At 44.2% G+C, this 19621-nt stretch overlaps 1 protein-coding gene across 1 annotated transcript in view; it reads right to left on the bottom strand.

The window, feature by feature from the left end:
- Nucleotides 1–19621, bottom strand: part of FBXW8 (F-box and WD repeat domain containing 8) — a 47344-nt gene that overhangs the window by 10505 nt on the left and 17218 nt on the right. Inside the window, exon 5 of the mRNA XM_043467630.1 lies at nt 6284–6411. Within this exon, the coding sequence (XP_043323565.1) occupies nt 6284–6411 (128 nt within the window). The remainder of the gene's footprint in view (nt 1–6283; nt 6412–19621) is intronic.

The raw sequence follows: 19621 nt of genomic DNA, 5'->3' as shown, positions 1-19621 counted from the left end.
TGGCTTCTTCAATGATACCAACAGCACAAGCGGTAAAGAAAAACTGGAAAAGTTAAACTCAATCAAAATTAAAACTTCCATGCTTCAAAGAACACTATCAAGAACATGAAAAGACAACCCACAGAATGGGGAAACATATTTACCAGTCGTATCTGATACGAGGTTGGTATCCAGACTAGACAAAGAACTCATACAACTCAATAAATAAAAAGACAACCTAATTAAAGAATGGGCTAAGGATCTGAACAGACATTTATCCAAAAAGGCCAAAAAGCACATGAAAGGATGTTCAGTGTCACATATTTAGGGCAGCTCTCAGAGATAACAGTAAGTATGGGTGAGGGTGTGGAGAAACTGGAACCTCCACACACTGCTGGTGAGAATGGAAAATGGCACAGTCACTTTGGAAAAGAGTCTGGCAGTTCCTCAGATAGTTAATTAAACATACAGTTATATAAGCCAGCAATTCCCCTCCTAGGTATATATACACAAGAGAACTGAAAATATAATATCTATACAAAAATTTGTAGCTGAATGGTAATAGCAGCGTAATTCATAATAGCCAAAAAGTGGAAACAACCCAAATGTTAACTGATGAATGACTAGTGAGTAAATGTGGTATACTCACACGATGGAAAATGACTTGGCCATAAGAAGGAATTAAGTGGTGACTCGAGCTACAACACAGGTTTATCTTGGAGACATTATGCTGAATGGAAGGAAGAAGCCAGCCACAAAAAGGTCGCATGTTCTATGATTCCATTTATATGAAATCTCCAAAGCAGATCCATAGAGGCAGGAAGTGATTAGCAGTTGCCCAGAGCTAGAGGGGTTGGGGAGACATGGAGAGTGACTGCTAATGGGCACAAGGTTTCTATCTGCGGTGAAGAAAATATTCTAAGATTAAACCAACTTTGTCAATTTTACACGGGATTGTATAATTTAAGTTGGTGAATGGTAGGTTTGTGAATTCTCTCTCAATAAGCTAAAATTTTTAAAAATGAAGACTACAGGAGGAAAAAGCAATGGAATTTGTTGGTTCAGTGAATGTTGCCTTGGCAGCCCACTAACAACCTGACACACACCCTTACTACCAACTTTTTTCTTTTTTTTGGGCCCGCCACATGGTTTTCGGGGTCTTAGTTCCCCCTGACCAGGGATTGAACCCAGGCCCCAGCAGTGACAGTGCAGAGTCCTAACCACTGGACTGCCAGGGAAGTCCCACCTTACCTTATCACCAGCTCTTATTCTGGTTCTCCCCAGCAGAGCATTCTCTAGTCTGGATCCCTGGCTTCACTCATTAGAGAGGAAGGAGCAGCTCCCAGAGAGGAGACTGAGAGCAACAGAATGGGGAGGGACCCCACTTAATACAGCTCTCTGCTGCCAACTATCAAGTTTATTTTAATAATTTAAAGAGAGTAGGAGTTCGGATTCTGACTTCAAGTAAGCCCACAGCTGCCTGTCCTCTGCTGGATGCACAACCAAAACCTCTGGACAAAAAGGCAAGGACCTGAGGACCCTGGAGGGCTGCACTCACAGGTGAGACTGAAAGAAGCCCCATCTCCTGGTCAGAGGCCCTAGGAAAGGGGGCCCTGAAAGCTAGAAGTGTAGGGATGAAGAGCAGGAGGAACTGGAGACGGGGAGTCTGTGATACTGGGCGTGACTCCTGCTCACAGACGCTAAGCAGCACAACAAAGGCTCCAGCAAGACGGACAGCTCAGACTGAGCTTCGGGCGGCGCATGCAAGACAGAGTCAGAGAAAACTGAACTGACACCCACCCAAGGCAAGATACAAGTTGCAGTCTCAGCCTAACCAGGGGGACTGCCTGTTTAAAACAAACACAGAACTTAGCATCCTCCAGAGGATTATGCAACAGGACACAAAGCAGACACAAAATGTCCAGGACACATCCCCCATTACTTAATACTCCTCCCACCCTGAAAGCCCCAGGAAAATGTGACCCATTCTCCAGGCAAAAAACAATGTCAACCCTAAAATAACTTGTGACTTTAAAGCAGCTATTGGAACTATATTCCAGAAGGTAAAGGCACAGTGGTAAGAAAGGATGAGATTAGGAGCAGAGAAATAGAAACAATGGAAATTTTGAACCAAAGAGTATAAAATTCAGAAATAAAAAATTCACTAGATGGGCTCAATAGTACAGTGGAGATGACAAAGGAAATAGTTAGTGGATTCAAAGTTAAAAAGATAGATATTTGCAACCTGAAGAATGTAAGGCTTAGGAAGGAAAATGAATAGAGTTTCAGGTATCTGTGAGGTAAAAGATCTGTCCTTCACATCACTGAAGTCCCAGGGGAGAAGGGAAACGGATCAGTGTAGAAAAAAATATTTGAAGAAATAATGGCAAAAAACTTCCCAAATTTGATAGAAGACATAAATTTACAGATTCTGAATGTTCAGTGAACCCCAGACAAAGGTAAAACTAAAAAAAATCCAAAACTCACAGTGGTCTATTTCTTGCGGACTTTATCTTGGTAACCCAATCAAGTTTCTCACAACTGTTCTAATTTCTAAGTTATGGATTTATTTTTGCCTTCACTGAACAAATACAAACTTTTATTTAATTGAAAACACCATCCAATGTAAGAAGCACCATCACTTTATGTAATATTTTAATATGCTGCCAATTATTTGTAAGATGTTGTAAAAGACACAACCTGATTTTATAGATGTGAAAATGTAAAAAAACAAAAATCAGTGCATCTTAGAATAAATACAAAATATACAGAGTTAAAGGCTTCCCTGTTAGCACAGTTGGTAAAGAATCTGCCTGCAATGTAGGAAAACCCAGTTTGATTCCTGGGTCAGGAAGATCCGCTGGAGAAAGGACAGGCTACCCATCCCAGTATTCTTGGGCTTCCCTTGTGACTCAGCCGGAAAAAGAATCTGCCTGCAATGAGGGAGACCTGGGTTCGATCCCTGGGTTGGGAAGATCCCCTGAAGAAGGGAAAGGCTACCCACTCCAGCATTCTGGCCTGGAGAATTCCATGGACTGTATGTATAGTCCATGGGGTCGAAAAGAGGGACCTGACTGAGCACCTTTCACTCACTTCACATACAAAGTTAAGCCCTCTCTGAGCACCAGACAGACACCGCGGTAAGACACAAGCTTCGAGTCCTAACACTGGATGCACACTCCACCCCTCCTCCTCAGACGCTGCTTAACCACTCTTTCTTCTTGGCTTAGCAGCAAAACACAAAGTACACATTTAAAAAACCCTCACTGATCTAGGGTATTAAAACTCTTGTGCACAGCCCCACCTATAAAAGCCCACCATATCACCCTTCCCTCCCAACGAGGGCAAGGTACAACCCAACAGTAACTCAGTCCCCACACCCTGATCATTTTATAATCCTTTATCAGACTCAACTCAACTTCTAGTGACAAGCTAGGTGAACTACTTTTTCATTTTTAATTTCAGCCTATACCACGCCGCCTCCCGTCACCCCACAACACAACTCCTTATAAAATTCCACCCATGTTTACAAAGCTACTCAAGCTGATTTCCTCACTTTAATGAAACTTTCTTTTTGTTTTAACCTTGGACAGTTTTATGTACCTTTAGAGTCTATTTCATTCTCAAACTATTTATAAAGTACCAAGAGAATGCAATAGAAATTTAGTTTTTAAAATAAAAAAGGTCCCAAGGTTTTTAAACTGCATGTGTCACTAAGTGATAGCCACACAGCTCTCTCCGCAGTATTTGTCCCTTACTCTCACTTCTGAAATAAAACATAAGCTGTACAACCTGGGTGGGTATCTCTAATGAGATCCTACTCATAGTTATTAAATATTGAGCCTTTGGGAAAATCCCAAATGACATGACTCTATACACTTATAAAAGTACAGAGTTCAAAAAAAAAAAAAAAAAGTACAGAGTCCATATTCTTTCCTTTTTGAAAGTGAAAGTCGCTCAGTCATATCCGACTCTTTGGGACCCATGGACTACACAGTCCATGGAATTCTCAGGCCAGAATACTGGAGTGGGTAGCCTTTCCCTTCTCCAGGGGATCTTCCCAACTCAGGGATCGAATCAGGTCTCCCGCATTGCAGGCGGATTCTTTACCAGCAGAGCCACAAGAGAAGCCCTTCCTTTTTACAGATGCGTAATATTTTAAGCCCCATGTTTCAAATTCATGTTGCTAACACTGTAAATGTGATTCATAAACAACAATCCTACATACAGTGGTGACCCTCTGAGGTACCAGCAGTGGTCAAACTAGTGGCACACAGATCTAGAATTGGCCCTGATGAAATGCCATTTTGGATAGCCCCGTCCTCAAGTCCCGAGTTCATTCTTTTCATCCATAAAGACAAAAGAAAAGCCAAAGTGTTAGTCACTCAGTCATGTCTGACTCTTTTCGACCCCATGGACTATATAGCCTGCCAGGCTCCTCTGTTCATGGGATTGTCCAGGTAAGAATATTGGAGTTGGTTGCCATTCCCTTCTCTAGGGGATCTTCCTGAACTAGGGATCAAACCCAGGCTTCCTGCCTTGCCAGCAGAGTCTTTACTGTCTAAAAAAACCATAATGTTGGTATATCAATCAAAAGGATTTAACGTGGTCAGATTGGGCCTTCAAAATGACCAGAGAGCCCTCTTACACTGTGTGCCCGCTTCTCCTCTGGCAACGGGTATGTAGTCAGGTAGCTCTACTCCAGAATAAAACATCGGCTTAACCCAGTACGTGCTGGCCTCCTCACTGAGAGTAGGATGGGCGGCTGACAACAGTCAGGACGATCTGGCTGTAACTGTGCTTCTGGAGCAACCAGGCTGCGCTGTGCGGAGAGCAGAGGCCTCTTCTCGGGAACACCATTTGGTTTCCTGGCAGCCTTGCTGTGGTTGATCACCTACACGCTCATGCTGTCAGCAAACACTGAAGCATAACCCACAGTCCCACACCCTTCCATCTGGATGCCCCCCCAGAGCACTCCTGGAAGGCAGGGGTGCTGCTGGGCCCCTGGGGGAGCTCCTATCAGACACGCTTGGAGCCTTTGTCCAGTTCAGATCAGAAATGAAAATGCAAACAGTAAACCTACAAACTGGTTTGTTTTGTCTGCTGTGCCACAAGTGAAGCCAGTTATCAAGCCCAGGGATTTTCCTTTTTCTTTTTTTTAAATAAAAAGAAAACCTGCCTGCACGTATACTGAGGATTCTAATTCTTAAATATTAGAAGTATCAGCTGTTTCAGGACACCTTGAGGGGAAAAAAAATAAGATCAAGTATTTTCTTTCAGTAACGCATACTCACATTATCTTTTTGCTCTATGGGAGTGGGGCAGTAGTAGTGAAGGTCAGAAGTTGGAAATATTATTTGACAAAATAATTATTTTTGCAAGCTGCTGCACTGGTGTGACAGAGGTCTGGGATTTGGCACAAAGGAGGACCCGCCTCACGATCTGATACCCCCACCGAGCGGCCCGCCACCTGCAGCCCGGAGCCGGCCAGGGAGCGGCCGCCGGCCGAACCTGGCCTCCGGCCACCCTACCTCTCTTCAGGGCACTGGATCAGACGTGACAGATATCCAGCCAAAAAAAAGAAAGAAAGGAAAGGAAGAGACAAGGGGGAGAGGGGACAGAAAGGAAAAAACACCCCTAAAATTTGGGCTCTGTCCTTTCAAACACTCTAATCCTTTCGTGCTGATGGGTCCTGGAGCGGCTGGAGCTGGCACGGGACCCTGGAACGGGAAAATCCGACTCCCTCAGCCAATACGTTAAAGGGAAGACTGCTAATCAGCTAAATAGAAACTGGAATCTGTTCACATGAAGTCCCCCCCAACCCCCGCATCACCAGAGGGACACCATAGTGTTCTGAAACACACTCTTGACATCATTTGGCAGGCAACCCTGTTTTGCTAAACATGATTCATCCCTTAGGTTATTGTTTTTAATATTAGAAAGTGAGCTTTTAAATGCCAAACAAATTTTATAGCAGGGGGACAAAAGATATTCCAAGTGGTCTCACTGGACCTTCCACCAACTGCATCCACCAAATGGTCTAAAAGACCCCCTTCCCGTGGAGTTTCAGAAACAAGGCAGAGAGGCGGCTCCATCCAACTATTATCTAATACGAGACTTTGTTCTCTTAAGTTCACAGCAACAGTACTTGCGGGGTCAGGGCTGAACTCAGGTGGGCAGAGCTGTGAGTGAGAAGTGAGGAGGGTGAGCTCCGCAGGAGATCAAGAGAGCTCAGTGGGGCTGAGTGGCCCGATCTCCCGAGAAGCTGCCTGCGGCGGCCCGATACAACCATGTGGAAACATACCTCCGGTCCATGTTGCCGCTGACCATGAGGTTGGGAGGGCTGTCCCGGAGGTTGACACAGGTGAAGTCACCCAGCGCGTTGCCCAGCTTCGAGACACAGCGTTCTGCTTCCAGGCTGTACACCAGGATCTGGGGAGGAGGAGGAACACATGGGGGTGTGCGTTAGGTGAGCAGGCCCGCACAAACACCTTCCACTCAGCATCGCCCAGGGAACAGTCACACCACCTGCTCCCACAGAGAACAGGCTCTGCCTCCTGACCCCTTCCAGGTCACGACAGTGGAGGACGTCCCTGCCAGAACAAAAGGAAATGCAGAAGAAAAAAAACTCCAAAGAATCCCAGGCCAAGGTGCAAACAAACTCAAAGGACACACAAAACATGCCAAGTGGGGCAATTAGGTATCCCAATTTCCTAACACAGAAAAAGAAGCATGGAAACCAACTAAGGGTCACTGCTTCTGATTACATGATAGGGGAGGCTAACAAGAAGCCGGCATGGGTTATCTGTTTATCCCCCTCTGTATTTACACCACAGCAGGTAAAAGAACAGCAGAAGCATTAAGGAAGATGAAGCTTGCAGAGTTAACCACTAGATGACTCCTTTAAATGACAAACCAAAACATAAAATCCTATTTAAAACATTTAAAAAAAAGTTTTTTTTAATTGAGATACAACTGATCCTCCCCAGCACTTCCCCAGTCACTCTCCACTTGCTAATTATAGGACGCTCTGTTCCATAAGGTATGGAGGCAGGTAAGAACGTATCCTTGGTCTCCAGACAATGTATTCAGTATATCTGAACACTGCCTCTTCTCCAGGGCTTCCCAAGGTGGCTCAGTGGGTAAAGAATCTGCCTGTAATGCAGGAGACCTGGGTTCGATTCCTGGGTCAGGAAGACCCGCCGGAGGAGGGCATGGCAACCCACTCCAGCATTCTTCTCTGGAGCATCCCATGGACAGAGGAGCCTTGCGGGCTATAGACCATAGGGTCGCAAAGAGTCAGATACAACTAAAGTGACTAAGCATGCATGCATGTCTTCTCTCCAGCAAAAAGGGGGCAGGGAGGATGATTCATAAGGAATCTTTCTGAAGATTATTTAAGTCTCTTACTAAAAAGTAATTCATTTAACATTAAGTGCTCACTATGGGTCAGTAACTGTTATTTAAGTACTAAAGACACAGTCCTTGCCCCAGAATTTACAGTTCAAAAGCCTGCTCATTTACACACACACACACGAGCACACATTGTATTCTGTTGATCATGGGGTTAAAATTCATCACTAAACTCAAAAGTTTTAATGTAATATTTTATAGGGAGTCTCCTCTCACCACACACCTGAAAATGATATGCTATTTTTTTTGTTAACCTATACACTTACCAACTGTCAGTATACAGATTCTTATTTCAGAATTGAGACGTATTAATAAACTGACCCCACCTTGAAAACCATCGATCTCACTGTCAACATACATTTATAAGAACTGAATCTCTAGAAATTCCTAAGAAACTATTGCTCATAGTATCTGAAAGAAGAGAGGGCAATTTCAAAATGTAAAATGCCTTCTTAATCCACAAAGACTATAGAGAACATGCTAAATTTTATTTTTATTTCATGCAGTTGAAAATAAAATTTCTGAGAAAATTTCAACTATAAAATACCCAAAATAAGATTATATGGACCTAGAAATAAATCAAATCTGCTATCTACAGTGAATATCCTAAAAACCGCATAGAAATTAGTTCCTAGAGGGAGGGAAAAACAAAAACATCAGCAATCTCCTGGTCTACTCTAAAGTAACATTCCGCACTTACTTACATATCACCGTAGAGTTTTCAATAGGACTTGGACTCAATCTCTTGTTTTTAAAATACTTCAACATCGACAGCAGGAAGAAATGTCCACAGTAAATAGAAGAATTAAAATCTGATACTGAGTCTATTCCTATGTCTTTCCTTTTTCTGGAAGTTCTTTTTTGGCGGGAGGACAGGTCGTTTCTGAATCAAACAGTGGGATCTAATCCCTCTCCAAATATTCATCGTAAAGACGTCTAAGTTAGTAGTCAGGAGTCAAGGATTTTCTAAAGTGTTTAATAATTCAATGAATCAGAACTACCAGAAGAGTACCTTGACCATTATGTTTAGTTAAAGACCGCAGAGATTAGAAAACACATTACCCATCTCAGAGGCGGTTCTTCCCACGTTACGAGTCCCTCAACGACCTTTACCATCTCCCTCTCCCTCCGTGCTCTCTCTCTTTTAATAAGGTTGAGCAAATGGGACTTCATTTTATCTGATTGCCACAGACTAGTGAGATTAATTATTCATGCTCACGCTCTCCCTCTTGTTAAAGCCATGCATTAGACTAATTTTTCTCTTTATTGCCCTAGTTGGGTGAGTCTCAACCCATGGCCACTTGACTCACTCTCAGAGGTGTATGGATATGCTGAAAAGAGGGAAAAAAACGACCTGTAGTTAAAATCTTGGGAGAAAATGTTCTGCGCTAATGTGACCACCAAATCAATAGATGTTGCTGGGGGTTTTTTTCTTTGAAGTACCAAGAGTACATCATAAAAGGGCTTAAATAGTAATTACAAAGCAAATTTTTGTAGGAGTTGGATGTTTCTTTAAGATTTGTCCAGAAGGACTGAACCTGTTGTCTATTTTACAAAAGAGAACTGCAGGAGAGGCAGTGTGGGGTCTCTGGACACTGTGGGCTCTACTCCTTTCTCTCTGGCTTCCAGGTCGATGGAGAGGGCACCTGGGGGCAGCAAGTGTTGTTTAAAAAGCACTTTGCTTTTTCCATCTTAGAGATCTTAAAAGTATTGCTACAAAACCCTAGTCTCAGAATCCTAACTTTCATTTCTGTCAATTACTTAGATTTCTCTGAAATTTCCAAAAAATTTTTTTTTCTGATTTCAAACATAATATATAACAAGTTCTAACACAACAAAATCATGTAACAAAAACTTGTAACCTTCTGCATATCCATCTCTCAAAAAGAGCCACTTTAACAGTTCAATGTATACAGCTGTCCCTCAGTATCCACGGGGGCTTAAGACCCCCGGATACCAAAATCTGCCCACACTTATATAAAATGGTGTAGTGTTTATATGTAACTTATATTTTCTCATCTACTTTAAGTCCATCTGTAGATTACTTACACAACTAACACAATGTAAATGCTGGGTATATAGTTAGTTGCTGGTGCTCAGCAAATTCAAGTTTTGCCATTTGGAACTTTCTAGAATATTTTTTAAAATATTTTCAACCTGGGATTGGTTGAATCTGTGGATTCAGAACCTGTCTAGCTGACTGGGTACTGCTAGACTTTTTCCATACCCATGTCTGTCTTGTCTGTTGCTCCCTCTCTGTGTATGTGTGTGTGTGTGTGTGTGTAAAATTATTCTTTTCTTCAATGGGATTATTGTTCTGTGACTTGCTTTTCCTACTAAATAACATGAGAGATCTTTCTTTATCAGTACCTAGTAATAAGTTGATCTTTTTCTTTTTAAAGGTTGCATAGAATTTGTCATGGATATATAATTCCATATTGGTGGATATCTGGGTTGTTTCTAATTTTTTTAGACAAAGTAAATAACAGTTATCCTTAATTTGTAATTCTTTCTGCAGTCAGTCAACAAATGTCAATGACTCTTCTTCGTGCAGCAGGCACTGGAATGAACAGGGAGGGTGGATGATGTGCAGGAGCCTCGGCGGGCTGTCAGCTGAAACAATCCACCTCTTCACCAGACAGCGTGCAGCCACCAGCTGTCCCGCTCCTCCATTTGTGGGACTCACCTCTCCGAGGGGACCCACCTTTCCACCATGTCCTAGCAGGTGGCGATGTCACAGTAGGGGCAGCAGTACAGTCAGGATGGAGGTGGCAGCCACAGGCCCAGCATCAGGGAAACCTCAGGCAACACCCTGGTGCAGGCAAACCCTGCTCCTCCCAGGTGTGACCCAGACCAGCTAGTGTATCTAGCACTGGCTTCCCAACCAGACCCTGAAGGAAAGGGATGAGAAATGGCTCTGTCCCGGCAGTGGGGTGAGCTCAACGCAGGCCAACTTCACCCAGTAAGACCTGGATTTAGCTGCAAACATTTCTGACATCTGGGACTGCTATTCCCCTCATTATGAAACAGGAACCATTTGTGTACAGAAATAGTTGTGAAGAGATTATAGAGTCTTGCAGTCCCAGACTTGTGGTCATGCACTAATGACTGAGGAAAGGAACTCCATTTGTGCTTTTTTTGTTTGTTTGTTTATAATAGCCAGGACATGGAAGCAACCTAGATGCCCATCAGCAGATGAATGGATAAGGAAGCTGTGGTACATATACACCATGGAATATTACTCAGCCGTTAAAAAGAATTCATTTGAATCAGTTCTAATGAGATGGATGAAACTGGGAGCCCATTATACAGAGTGAAGTAAGCCAGAAAGATAACATTATAGCATACTAACACATATATATGGAATTTAGAGAGATGGTAATGATAACCCTATATGCAAAACAGAAAAAGAGACACAGATGTACAGAACAGACTTTTATTTTTTTTTTCATTTATTTTTATTAGTTGGAGGCTAATTACAATATTGTAGTGGTTTTTGTCATACATTGACATGAATCAGCCATGGATTTACATGTATTCCCTATCCCGATCCCCCCTCCCACCTCCCTCTCTAGCCGATTCCTCTGGGTCTTCCCAGTGCACCAGGCCCGAGCACTTCTCTCATGCATCCAGCCTGGGCTGGTGTTCTGTTTCACCCTAGACAATATACATGTTTCGATGCTGTTCTCTAAGCTTACCCAAAACAGTAAGTCTTCCTCACACTACTCTGCCATCTGTCAAAGGCATGACACCAGCACCAACGTTGCCCTAAGCAGCAGGCTCACCTCCTCTGGACTCCTCTCAGCTGTGCCCATTTTTTGCGACCCCATGGACTGTAGCCCACCAGGTTCCTCGGTCCATGGGATTTCCCAGGCAAGAACACTGGAATGGGTTGCCGTTTCCTCCCCCAGGGGAGCTTCTCAAGCCAGGGGTCGAACCTGCGTCTCCTACACTGGCCGGTGGACTCTTCACCACTTGAACCACCTGGGAAGCCCTACCACGGTCTCGTATACAGGAAATAATCAAATAGGGCTTGTCTGCCTTTCCAAAGAGGTGAGGAGTGGTCAGAAGGCTTCCTTACAAGACTACAGCTTTTTTAAAAGTGTTGTGAAATAAAGATAGTTTCTCTGCCACCATCTTAAAAAGGGGACGCGACAGAGAGGAAAGGTGAGGAGATGCTGTGCTGGACTGCAGCAAAGTGAAAGACAAAAGTCACAGGGAGAAGACCTGATTGCCATTCGTGGAGATGACAAAGTCTACCTACTTTCTTTTCTGATCTTTAACAACTCACCTCCGTCACTACCATATATACTCTTCTGAGGGGGTAAAGTCATGATTAAGAAGCCAAATTCTGGAAAGTAGAGCCTCATGCTCTCCTTTCTTCTGTCCCAATCAAGCTTATCTTGAGTTCTCTGTGAGCCCTTAGCAGAGCTTAGCCCTTGTGTCAGTGCTGACGCCATCTACCGTCTATGCCGTCCACCCCATCCAGTGTCCCCAAGGTGCCATCTAGAACTGTGCATTTGCTTCCTCCAACTTTTCCCCAGACCTGTGGTTCTCAAACGCTGGAGGGCAAAAGGGTCACTGAGGAGACTGATTTTACAGACCAGCCGAGGCTCTGTTACAAAGCGCCAGGCCACATGCTGCAAACACTGTCCTGGACTGTAAGTTCCTTGGGGCATGCAGCAGTGACGAAGGACCCAGCAAGTGCCAGGTACCCTGTAAGTGTCTGCACATTAACTACACGATTATCAGGTAAACCCAGGGCTTAGCACGGTCTGCGTGTGTGCTCAGTCACTCAGTTGTGTCCAACTCTTTGCGACCCCAAGGATTGTAGCCCACCAGGCTCCTCTGGCCATGGTGATTCTCCAGGCAAATATACTGCAGCAGGTTGCCATTTCCTCCTCCAGGGGATCTTCCCAACTCAGGGACTGAACCCGTATTTTCTGCATTGGCAGGTGGATTCTTTATCACTGAGCCACCTGGGAAACTCTACCATGGTCTGGTACACAATAAATACTCAGATAGGCCTTGTTTGGCTTAACATATTCCCCCATTCCTGCATGTCTGATCTTGCTGCCAGTTTGCACAAAGGAACCACTTCACTGTGCTCAAAACAGAAGGTTCCATAGATCTCTCTCCACAATATCCAGATTCTAGAACTCCCACACCGTATCCAGGCCCCAGGTTCCACCTCTGACAACACAGCACACTAGAGTGTCTGGAAAACTATCCTGTTTCAAACACTGAGGATGGCTGGTTAAGATTCATTCTTCAAACGTTCTGTTTAACTACAAAATCCGAGAAATTCCAAGAAGCCAGAAACGAAGAGAGCACTACAAGCAGAAGGGGAGGCAGCACTCAGGTCAAAAGGTGCTCTGGGGAAATGTCTGCTGGGGTCAGGAGCCTGGAAAACGGGGGAAACAGGGGCACAGTCTCTAGCCAGAGCCAGGTGGAGCCAGCACTGCGGAGTCTGCCTAAAGCTGGGGCCCTTGGACAGCGATGTACACTTGGCAAAAAGTGAGCCAGGAGCAAAACTCTATCCACTGGTGAAGGGAGACTCCTGCAGGTTCAGCTCAGGATGGAAACTGGTTGCCCTTGGGCCTGCAACCCTCACACAGGCTGGGGGCTTGAAGTCATATGACCTGCAGGGCCAAAAGACCCCAGGGCTAGTAATTATTTTCATGTCGGTAACATGGTTCCTGGTAGCTGGCTGAATACTGGCAGGAGGAAGACCCTCTCAACCCAGGTCCAGTAGGAGATCTACAACTCGAGATCAGCCAAGTATGAGTTCACAATTCTTAAAAATAAAAAAATTATTTTTCCTAGAGAAGGAAATGGCAACCCAGTCCAGTATTCTTGCATAGGAAATCAAGAACTGAGGAGCCTGGTGAACTACAGTCCATGGGGTTGTAAAGACTCAGATGCAACTGGGCACACACACATGTACGTGGCAAAAGCACAACCTGAAATGTCTATTAAGATATGTGTTAAATCAACTGTACTTCAATTAAAAAAAAAAAAAACAGGAAAGGAAAAAATTTTTTTTCCAAAGGCAGAAACAACTCTTTATAAGTGAGAGACATAAACCAGAAGAATAAGGCTTCCGAGGACATCAGATATTTTATCAGATGAAGAAAAATATGCATGCTGGAAATGTTTACAGAAATGAAAGTGAGGGATCAAAGGGGCAAGTTTGATTAAGTGACTTTGAAAAGCAAAACAACTTTCTAGAAATTAAAAAAAATCAATGGATGAGTTGAACAAGTAATTAAGAGTTCAAGAGAGAATTTGTGAACTGGAAGACAGATGAAGAAATTATTCAGGATGCCACAGAGAGAGAGGGAGATGGAAAAGATGAGTGGGTGGGGGAGGGCAGAGAAGGGAAAACAGTTTGGTCTAACACACATCTAACCTGAGTTCAAGACAGAATAGAGATAATGAGGGAGGGGAAATTTCAACAAGTCAACAGCTGAGAACTTTCTGCAACTGAGAGCAAAGAAGTGCCAGAAAATCCCTAACAGGGAGAACAAAACTAAATCCACACCTAGAAATAGTAGAGAGAAACCACAGAAAATTAAAGATAAGGAAAAAGCAGCCACAAGAAGAGAAAGAGTCCTAAGTGGGAATGGAAATTAAGCAACGTCTCAGTTAACATCAGTGGAAGTCAAAACCAATCATCTCTTCAAAGGTCCGAGAGAAAACACCTATACATCCTGGAATGACAAAGGACTGGTAAAACCACCTTTCAAGAAAGAGTATGAAATAAAGATGCTTTGGGGTAAAAACAGAAAGCACACTTGTGGTCAAGAGATCCTCAATGAAGAATATACTTTTGAAAGGTGTAAAATCATTCCAGAAGAAAATGTCTGAAATGCCAGGAAGAGCAGTGAGCAAAGAATAAGGTAAATGTGCATGAAAGTCCATGAGTGTTGACTATATACCACCACAACAACGCTGATTTGGGGTTAAATAAATAGAACAAACTCCATCTAGTCATTATTATTATCCAAACAGTCAAGTGCCATGCATCAGGGCAATGTACCAGGAGCACAAAGATGCCAGGTGCATGGGGGACCTCCAGCAATGTGGTCTGGTGTCTTGGATACCTGTACTGTTGTGTTTGGCACACAGGATGGACTCGGTATATCTGTGATGAAAGAATGAATAACTGCTGCACATTTACGCATGTGTTGATTATAGGCAAATGATACACCGGCCTTACATTAAAGATACGCACCACACATACAAATGAACACATTAAGCCAAACTGCTTTCCACCAACAGCAACATATTTAGCTGGTTTGTAAGTGGGAGGTACAGTTTCATCTGATACATATCTTAAAGTACAAGGACTAGTAATGCTCACTTAAAAAAAAAATACAAAAGAAAAAGACCTCTCAGTTTTGGGGCAGAATTTACTCATGTGAGCGACCCAGGTTGATCTCCTGACCTAACATAAATATGACCCACAGAAACGTGGTCAAAAATTTTACTACAAAAAATGCAGGGTCTGCTTATTGATGTTCACATACTAAGCTAAGTGAATCGCCTCTATAAATCCACAAATGAGCTAAGATTAAAAAAAAAAAAAAAAAAAGATGAGAAAGACAGACAACTGGGCTGGGAGGGCAAGCCGGTGAGAAAAGAGTAAATCATACGCAAAACAGCCAATAAAAAAATAAAAAAGCAGTTAATATACATGAATAATGGATGTCTGATTTAAAAGCAGTTTACTCTGATATGATGTAATTTTTGACAATCAGCCAGAGAGACTATTTTGTAAGTCCCTGCCAGAGATAAGTCAGCATGCGAGGCCTAGTAAGGCGGCGTATCTGTGAACATGTGGAAAATGACTTTCACCACCATCCCAAAGGTGACACGCTGCTGGCAGACAAAAACTTGCTTCTCAGGTGCTTTTAGCAGCAGCGAACACAAGCTGCCAAGCTGAAGAAATGGACCCCTGACTCGAGCACAGATCCCTCGGCCGCAGCAGCCCCGAGACAATTTCTATGACATGCTTCTGGCACGGTCCACCCTCAAACGTGACACAAAGGGAGCAGTAGCCTGGGCTGCTTTCATGTTTAAGTTTTAATTGGAGTGACAAGCCCACGAGGCCAAGATATCTCAGGGATGGGATGGTGCTGCTGAGCGGCGCCAGGCGCTGGGTAGGCAAGGCCTGCGTGTGCGCCCCAAAACCACGCGCCAATGCACCTGCAACCCCCGCTGTTCCAGGACTGGACTCTGCTCGGGAAGGCACTGCCAATCGCACAGACCATGCCAAACGTGGGGCTTTGTGATGTGGGCAGATGTCTACCAAGGGCCAGAGCGAGGCCAAACCGACACCTATTGTGACCTAAGCCTGAAAAGAACCCAGAGAGCAAGAGCACGCTCGGGTGACAATGCAGGCCAGCCTGTGATCCAATCTCTCCCCATCCCCCCTACATCCATAGATGCTGGAAATAATAAAGGAAGGCAGGTGTCCTCTGTGGACTGAGCCGAGAACGGCTGTCTGCTCTGCTTCAGGAATCTCTGTAGACAGTCTATGTTCTTGTGCTAGAAGAAGGTGAAGAGCTATAACTAGCAAAACAACAGGTCAATGGGGAACCTGAAATGAACAGGAGCACGTTCACTGTCAGAGCATTCAGTGCAATGAGGAGACTGTAATTGTTATGCGAGTGTGTAACTCAAAGCTGAAAATCCCCACATCCTTTCACGCACCCAACAGGCCTCATCATAATGAAGAGCGTACGGGGACAGTTTCAGAGCACTTCACGTGTAACTAATCACAGCCCCCGTGGGAAAGAAGGTTGTCATTAAATCTGTGCTTGTGGAGGGAGGAAAACCTAGGCTGCAGACTACAAAAAGAAGGCTTCAAAATTCAAGATAACTTGGACATTACTCTTTAACTGGGAAGAGTGCAAGTGAGATGACGGTAGTGTAACAACACTTGTGAACCTGTAGATTCACACTGTATATGCAGGTCAGCACAGTTTCTGACTTTGGCATCAATTTTCGACTGGCCTGGCAACTCCTTGCTTGGCCCCAAGTTGTGGCTAAACAAAGGCTTACAAGCAGGTAGACTGGCAGAATGTGGCTACAATCAGCTGATGGAGGAGCATGAAAAACAGCAGTGAACTTCTGGGGCCTTTGATGAAGGGCGCACAGTCCACCCCAGCTCCCTTCACACCCTCAAGATCTAACAACCTTTCAACGACACTGTATGGTCCATGTTGGTGTCGGCACAAACGCGCTCAGCAGTGTCTTGCACATAAAGACAAATATTAGCTGTTAACAATCATCATGATAGTCTTTTCACACAAATCCTGTCAGAATATCATTCCGTTTGGTTCTCACAACCAGTAAAGGAAGACTAACATTACCATACACATTTTGTGCATAAAGAAACTGAGCCTTAAAGTGACTTAAATACGAATAACTTGCCCCAATGACACAGGGAGCAGCAGCAGCCCAGGATGCACGAGGCAGAGCCCAGCTAGTCTCATTTCCAGGTCAGTGTGTGCCTGGCCACATGGCACCACACGACAAGCCTTTTCCAGCTGACGGCAGAGCTGCTTCCTGCACGTGGCAGAGGTGCCGGGCCTCACTGAGAACCTCCCGAGGCCTTCATCTGGAATGTGACTGCTCACATGTAGACTGAGCTGGGGTTTCCTTTGTCCATCTACAGAACCAGATTTACCCTGTAAATTAGTCACACACTGAGAGGATGAAGAGAGAGCAACTTTGTGTCCATTAGAAGAATGCATCTGCAACTCAATAATTGATAAGTTAATTATAAACCCACTAACAGTGCCTTATAGACTGAAGTGCTGGGAAAATTAATAAATCATATTCATCTACGTACTGAATAAAAAGCAAAAGCCCTCCACTCTGTAATATTTTCACGAGTCTAGTTTAAGCTGCCATGTGAACCTGAAAACAGTAAAACCTCTTAAATATTCTGAAATTCAAACTCACTCAGGCCATTTTCTGTGTGCCCTCTTCTCCTGCCCTTGACCAAACCAACACCATTTGTCTCAACTGTCTGGACATATGTACATGGAAAGCCTGTGGCCTATTGTACAGTGTTACTGTTCCTGCTGTAGGGTAAAGGCAAACATTTCTGACAGGCCCCCTTGATCTTCATTAACTAGAAAAACAAGCTGATTTTTAACCCTAACGGACCTTGTTGCTCCTCATCGGGCAGGAAGAAACCAAAGCCACATGTACTTAGAAGTTGACATAAATGCACGATAACTCCAAGTTCACTCTCTCCCATGGCTGTGGAATGGTAAACCAGGATGAAAACTCCACGTAAATAATTAAGAAAGCCATCAGAAAATTTAGGCCCTAAATAAAACTCTAAGCTTAATTCAAAAGACAAATGAGAAAAAAGGAAATGATCATCACATATGTCACTGTAATGGTCTTGTAAACGTGCTCAGCGATTTGAGAATACAGATCAATGTTTTTTAGAAATGAGAAAATGGTAAGAACGTCACAGATGAACGAAACAACGCCAGCGTGAGTGAAGACAGAAGACACTTCAGACACAGTGCCAGTCCTCTCGGACAAGGCCCCACATCCCGAAGAGACCGTTCACAGGGTGACCCAGCACGCGCGTTAACGTCCTGTGTTCGCCCTAAGCTCCCCAGCCCTCCCTACTCTACACGCATTCTCTCAGGACAGATCTTGGGAAAAGGAATCCTGTAACGCACATGGACTGCTGTAACTGCAGACGTGGCTTCGGCACAGCTCCCACCCCCGCCCGCCCCACCTGTGCTCACCTGTGCTCACCTGTGGCCCACCAGGACCACCCCAGCGCCTGGAAACCCTCCTCCAGGCCTGGTGCCTCTGCACTGGCCCCCTCGCGCAGGCTTTCCTGATGAACTCTGACCCAAGGCTGGTGGGGGTGGGGAGGCGGAGGAGGAGTCTGAATGGGTCCTGAGCACCAGCCATAAGCACGTTGCCTGCTCTCTCCAGGTATTCTCCCGTTTCCAAGTGGGAAGCCTGAGGCACATAAGCAACTTGCCTAAGGCTTATATATAACTCTAAAACCCTTGGCTCCGTGTCCAATGGTTATACCACTGCCTGACTTCACTGAAAATACTTTTCCCTATATTCACTTTCAGTCATTTCCTCACTCCCTCCCCAGAGTGGTTCCGGACCACTGGAGATCCTAAAGCAGTCTCAGCTTCTACAAGTGGCAGCATTCCAAAAATGGGTTTTGCAGAATCACCCACTGCGGGTGTAGAGAATCAGAGAGGTGGTCGGGTCCTCAAATGTCTCTAAGTCAGAGACGGGTCTTGAGAAGCCCTGAGGCTCTACAGAGGCATTTCAAGGTTTTCACAAAGATGTGAAAACTATTCATTTTTAACAATATACTAACAATTATGCCAATTACTGATATATTTTGATATTAAAACATGTAGAAAATGCATATGAATGTTCAGTCCTCATCTATGTATTCATCTATGCAATTTTCTATAATTACTCTGGAATCCAGCAAGTACACCGTGAAGGTCACCTTATAACCTCACGTCCATCGCAACATGGAGAAAACCATCTTTGTATTTGCCATGCTGCTGTTAAAGCCCACAAGATGGCGAGCCCCGAGGCAGATGTCATGTGAGACATCACTGCTTCCAGCACAATCAGAGATCCAGCATATAGTATGTGTTCAGTAAGCAGCGGTTAATGACAGCATCCTGAGCAACAGAAGTGGGACCTTTGGCAACATCACTAACAATCCAGAAAATGCGTCTCTGAGTGTTATTTTCTTAAACTTCTCCAAGCAGAAAGTAAATAAATATGAAAAATATTAAAGGTTTAAGGCGAAAGTAAAGAGGAAATGAGACATTTATTTACTTTGTGAACTTTAAATTTCAAATTAGTCATCCTGCTAGTAAAATACTGTTTTTAGTTCTCTTCTGGAATGGAAACTTGAACAAAAAGGAAGGCAGATTTCACATGCTGGTGTAGGTATGGAAAATGGAGCCGGGATCCATGAGCACTGCATTGGATACCAAAGGCTCTCCCAGACAGGTATCTCAACTTGTGATGTGGGCAATAAACAATCCAGAGTCTTTTCACGTCTGCGTATGGGGAATGATTATCCTAAGAGACGTTAGCAATTGTTTTCCAGTGTGATGTAAGTTGTGGAGGCAGGGCCAAGCCAGGGTCCTTGTCAAACACACCCAGCCTCCTGGATTACTTCACTCATGTCCCCTGA

The sequence above is a fragment of the Cervus canadensis genome, chromosome 1 (genome assembly GCF_019320065.1).
Source record: "Cervus canadensis isolate Bull #8, Minnesota chromosome 1, ASM1932006v1, whole genome shotgun sequence".
NCBI lineage: Eukaryota > Metazoa > Chordata > Mammalia > Artiodactyla > Cervidae > Cervus > Cervus canadensis.
The sequence above is the reverse complement of the archived record's forward strand: the minus strand, read 5'-3'. Positions and strand labels throughout refer to the sequence as shown.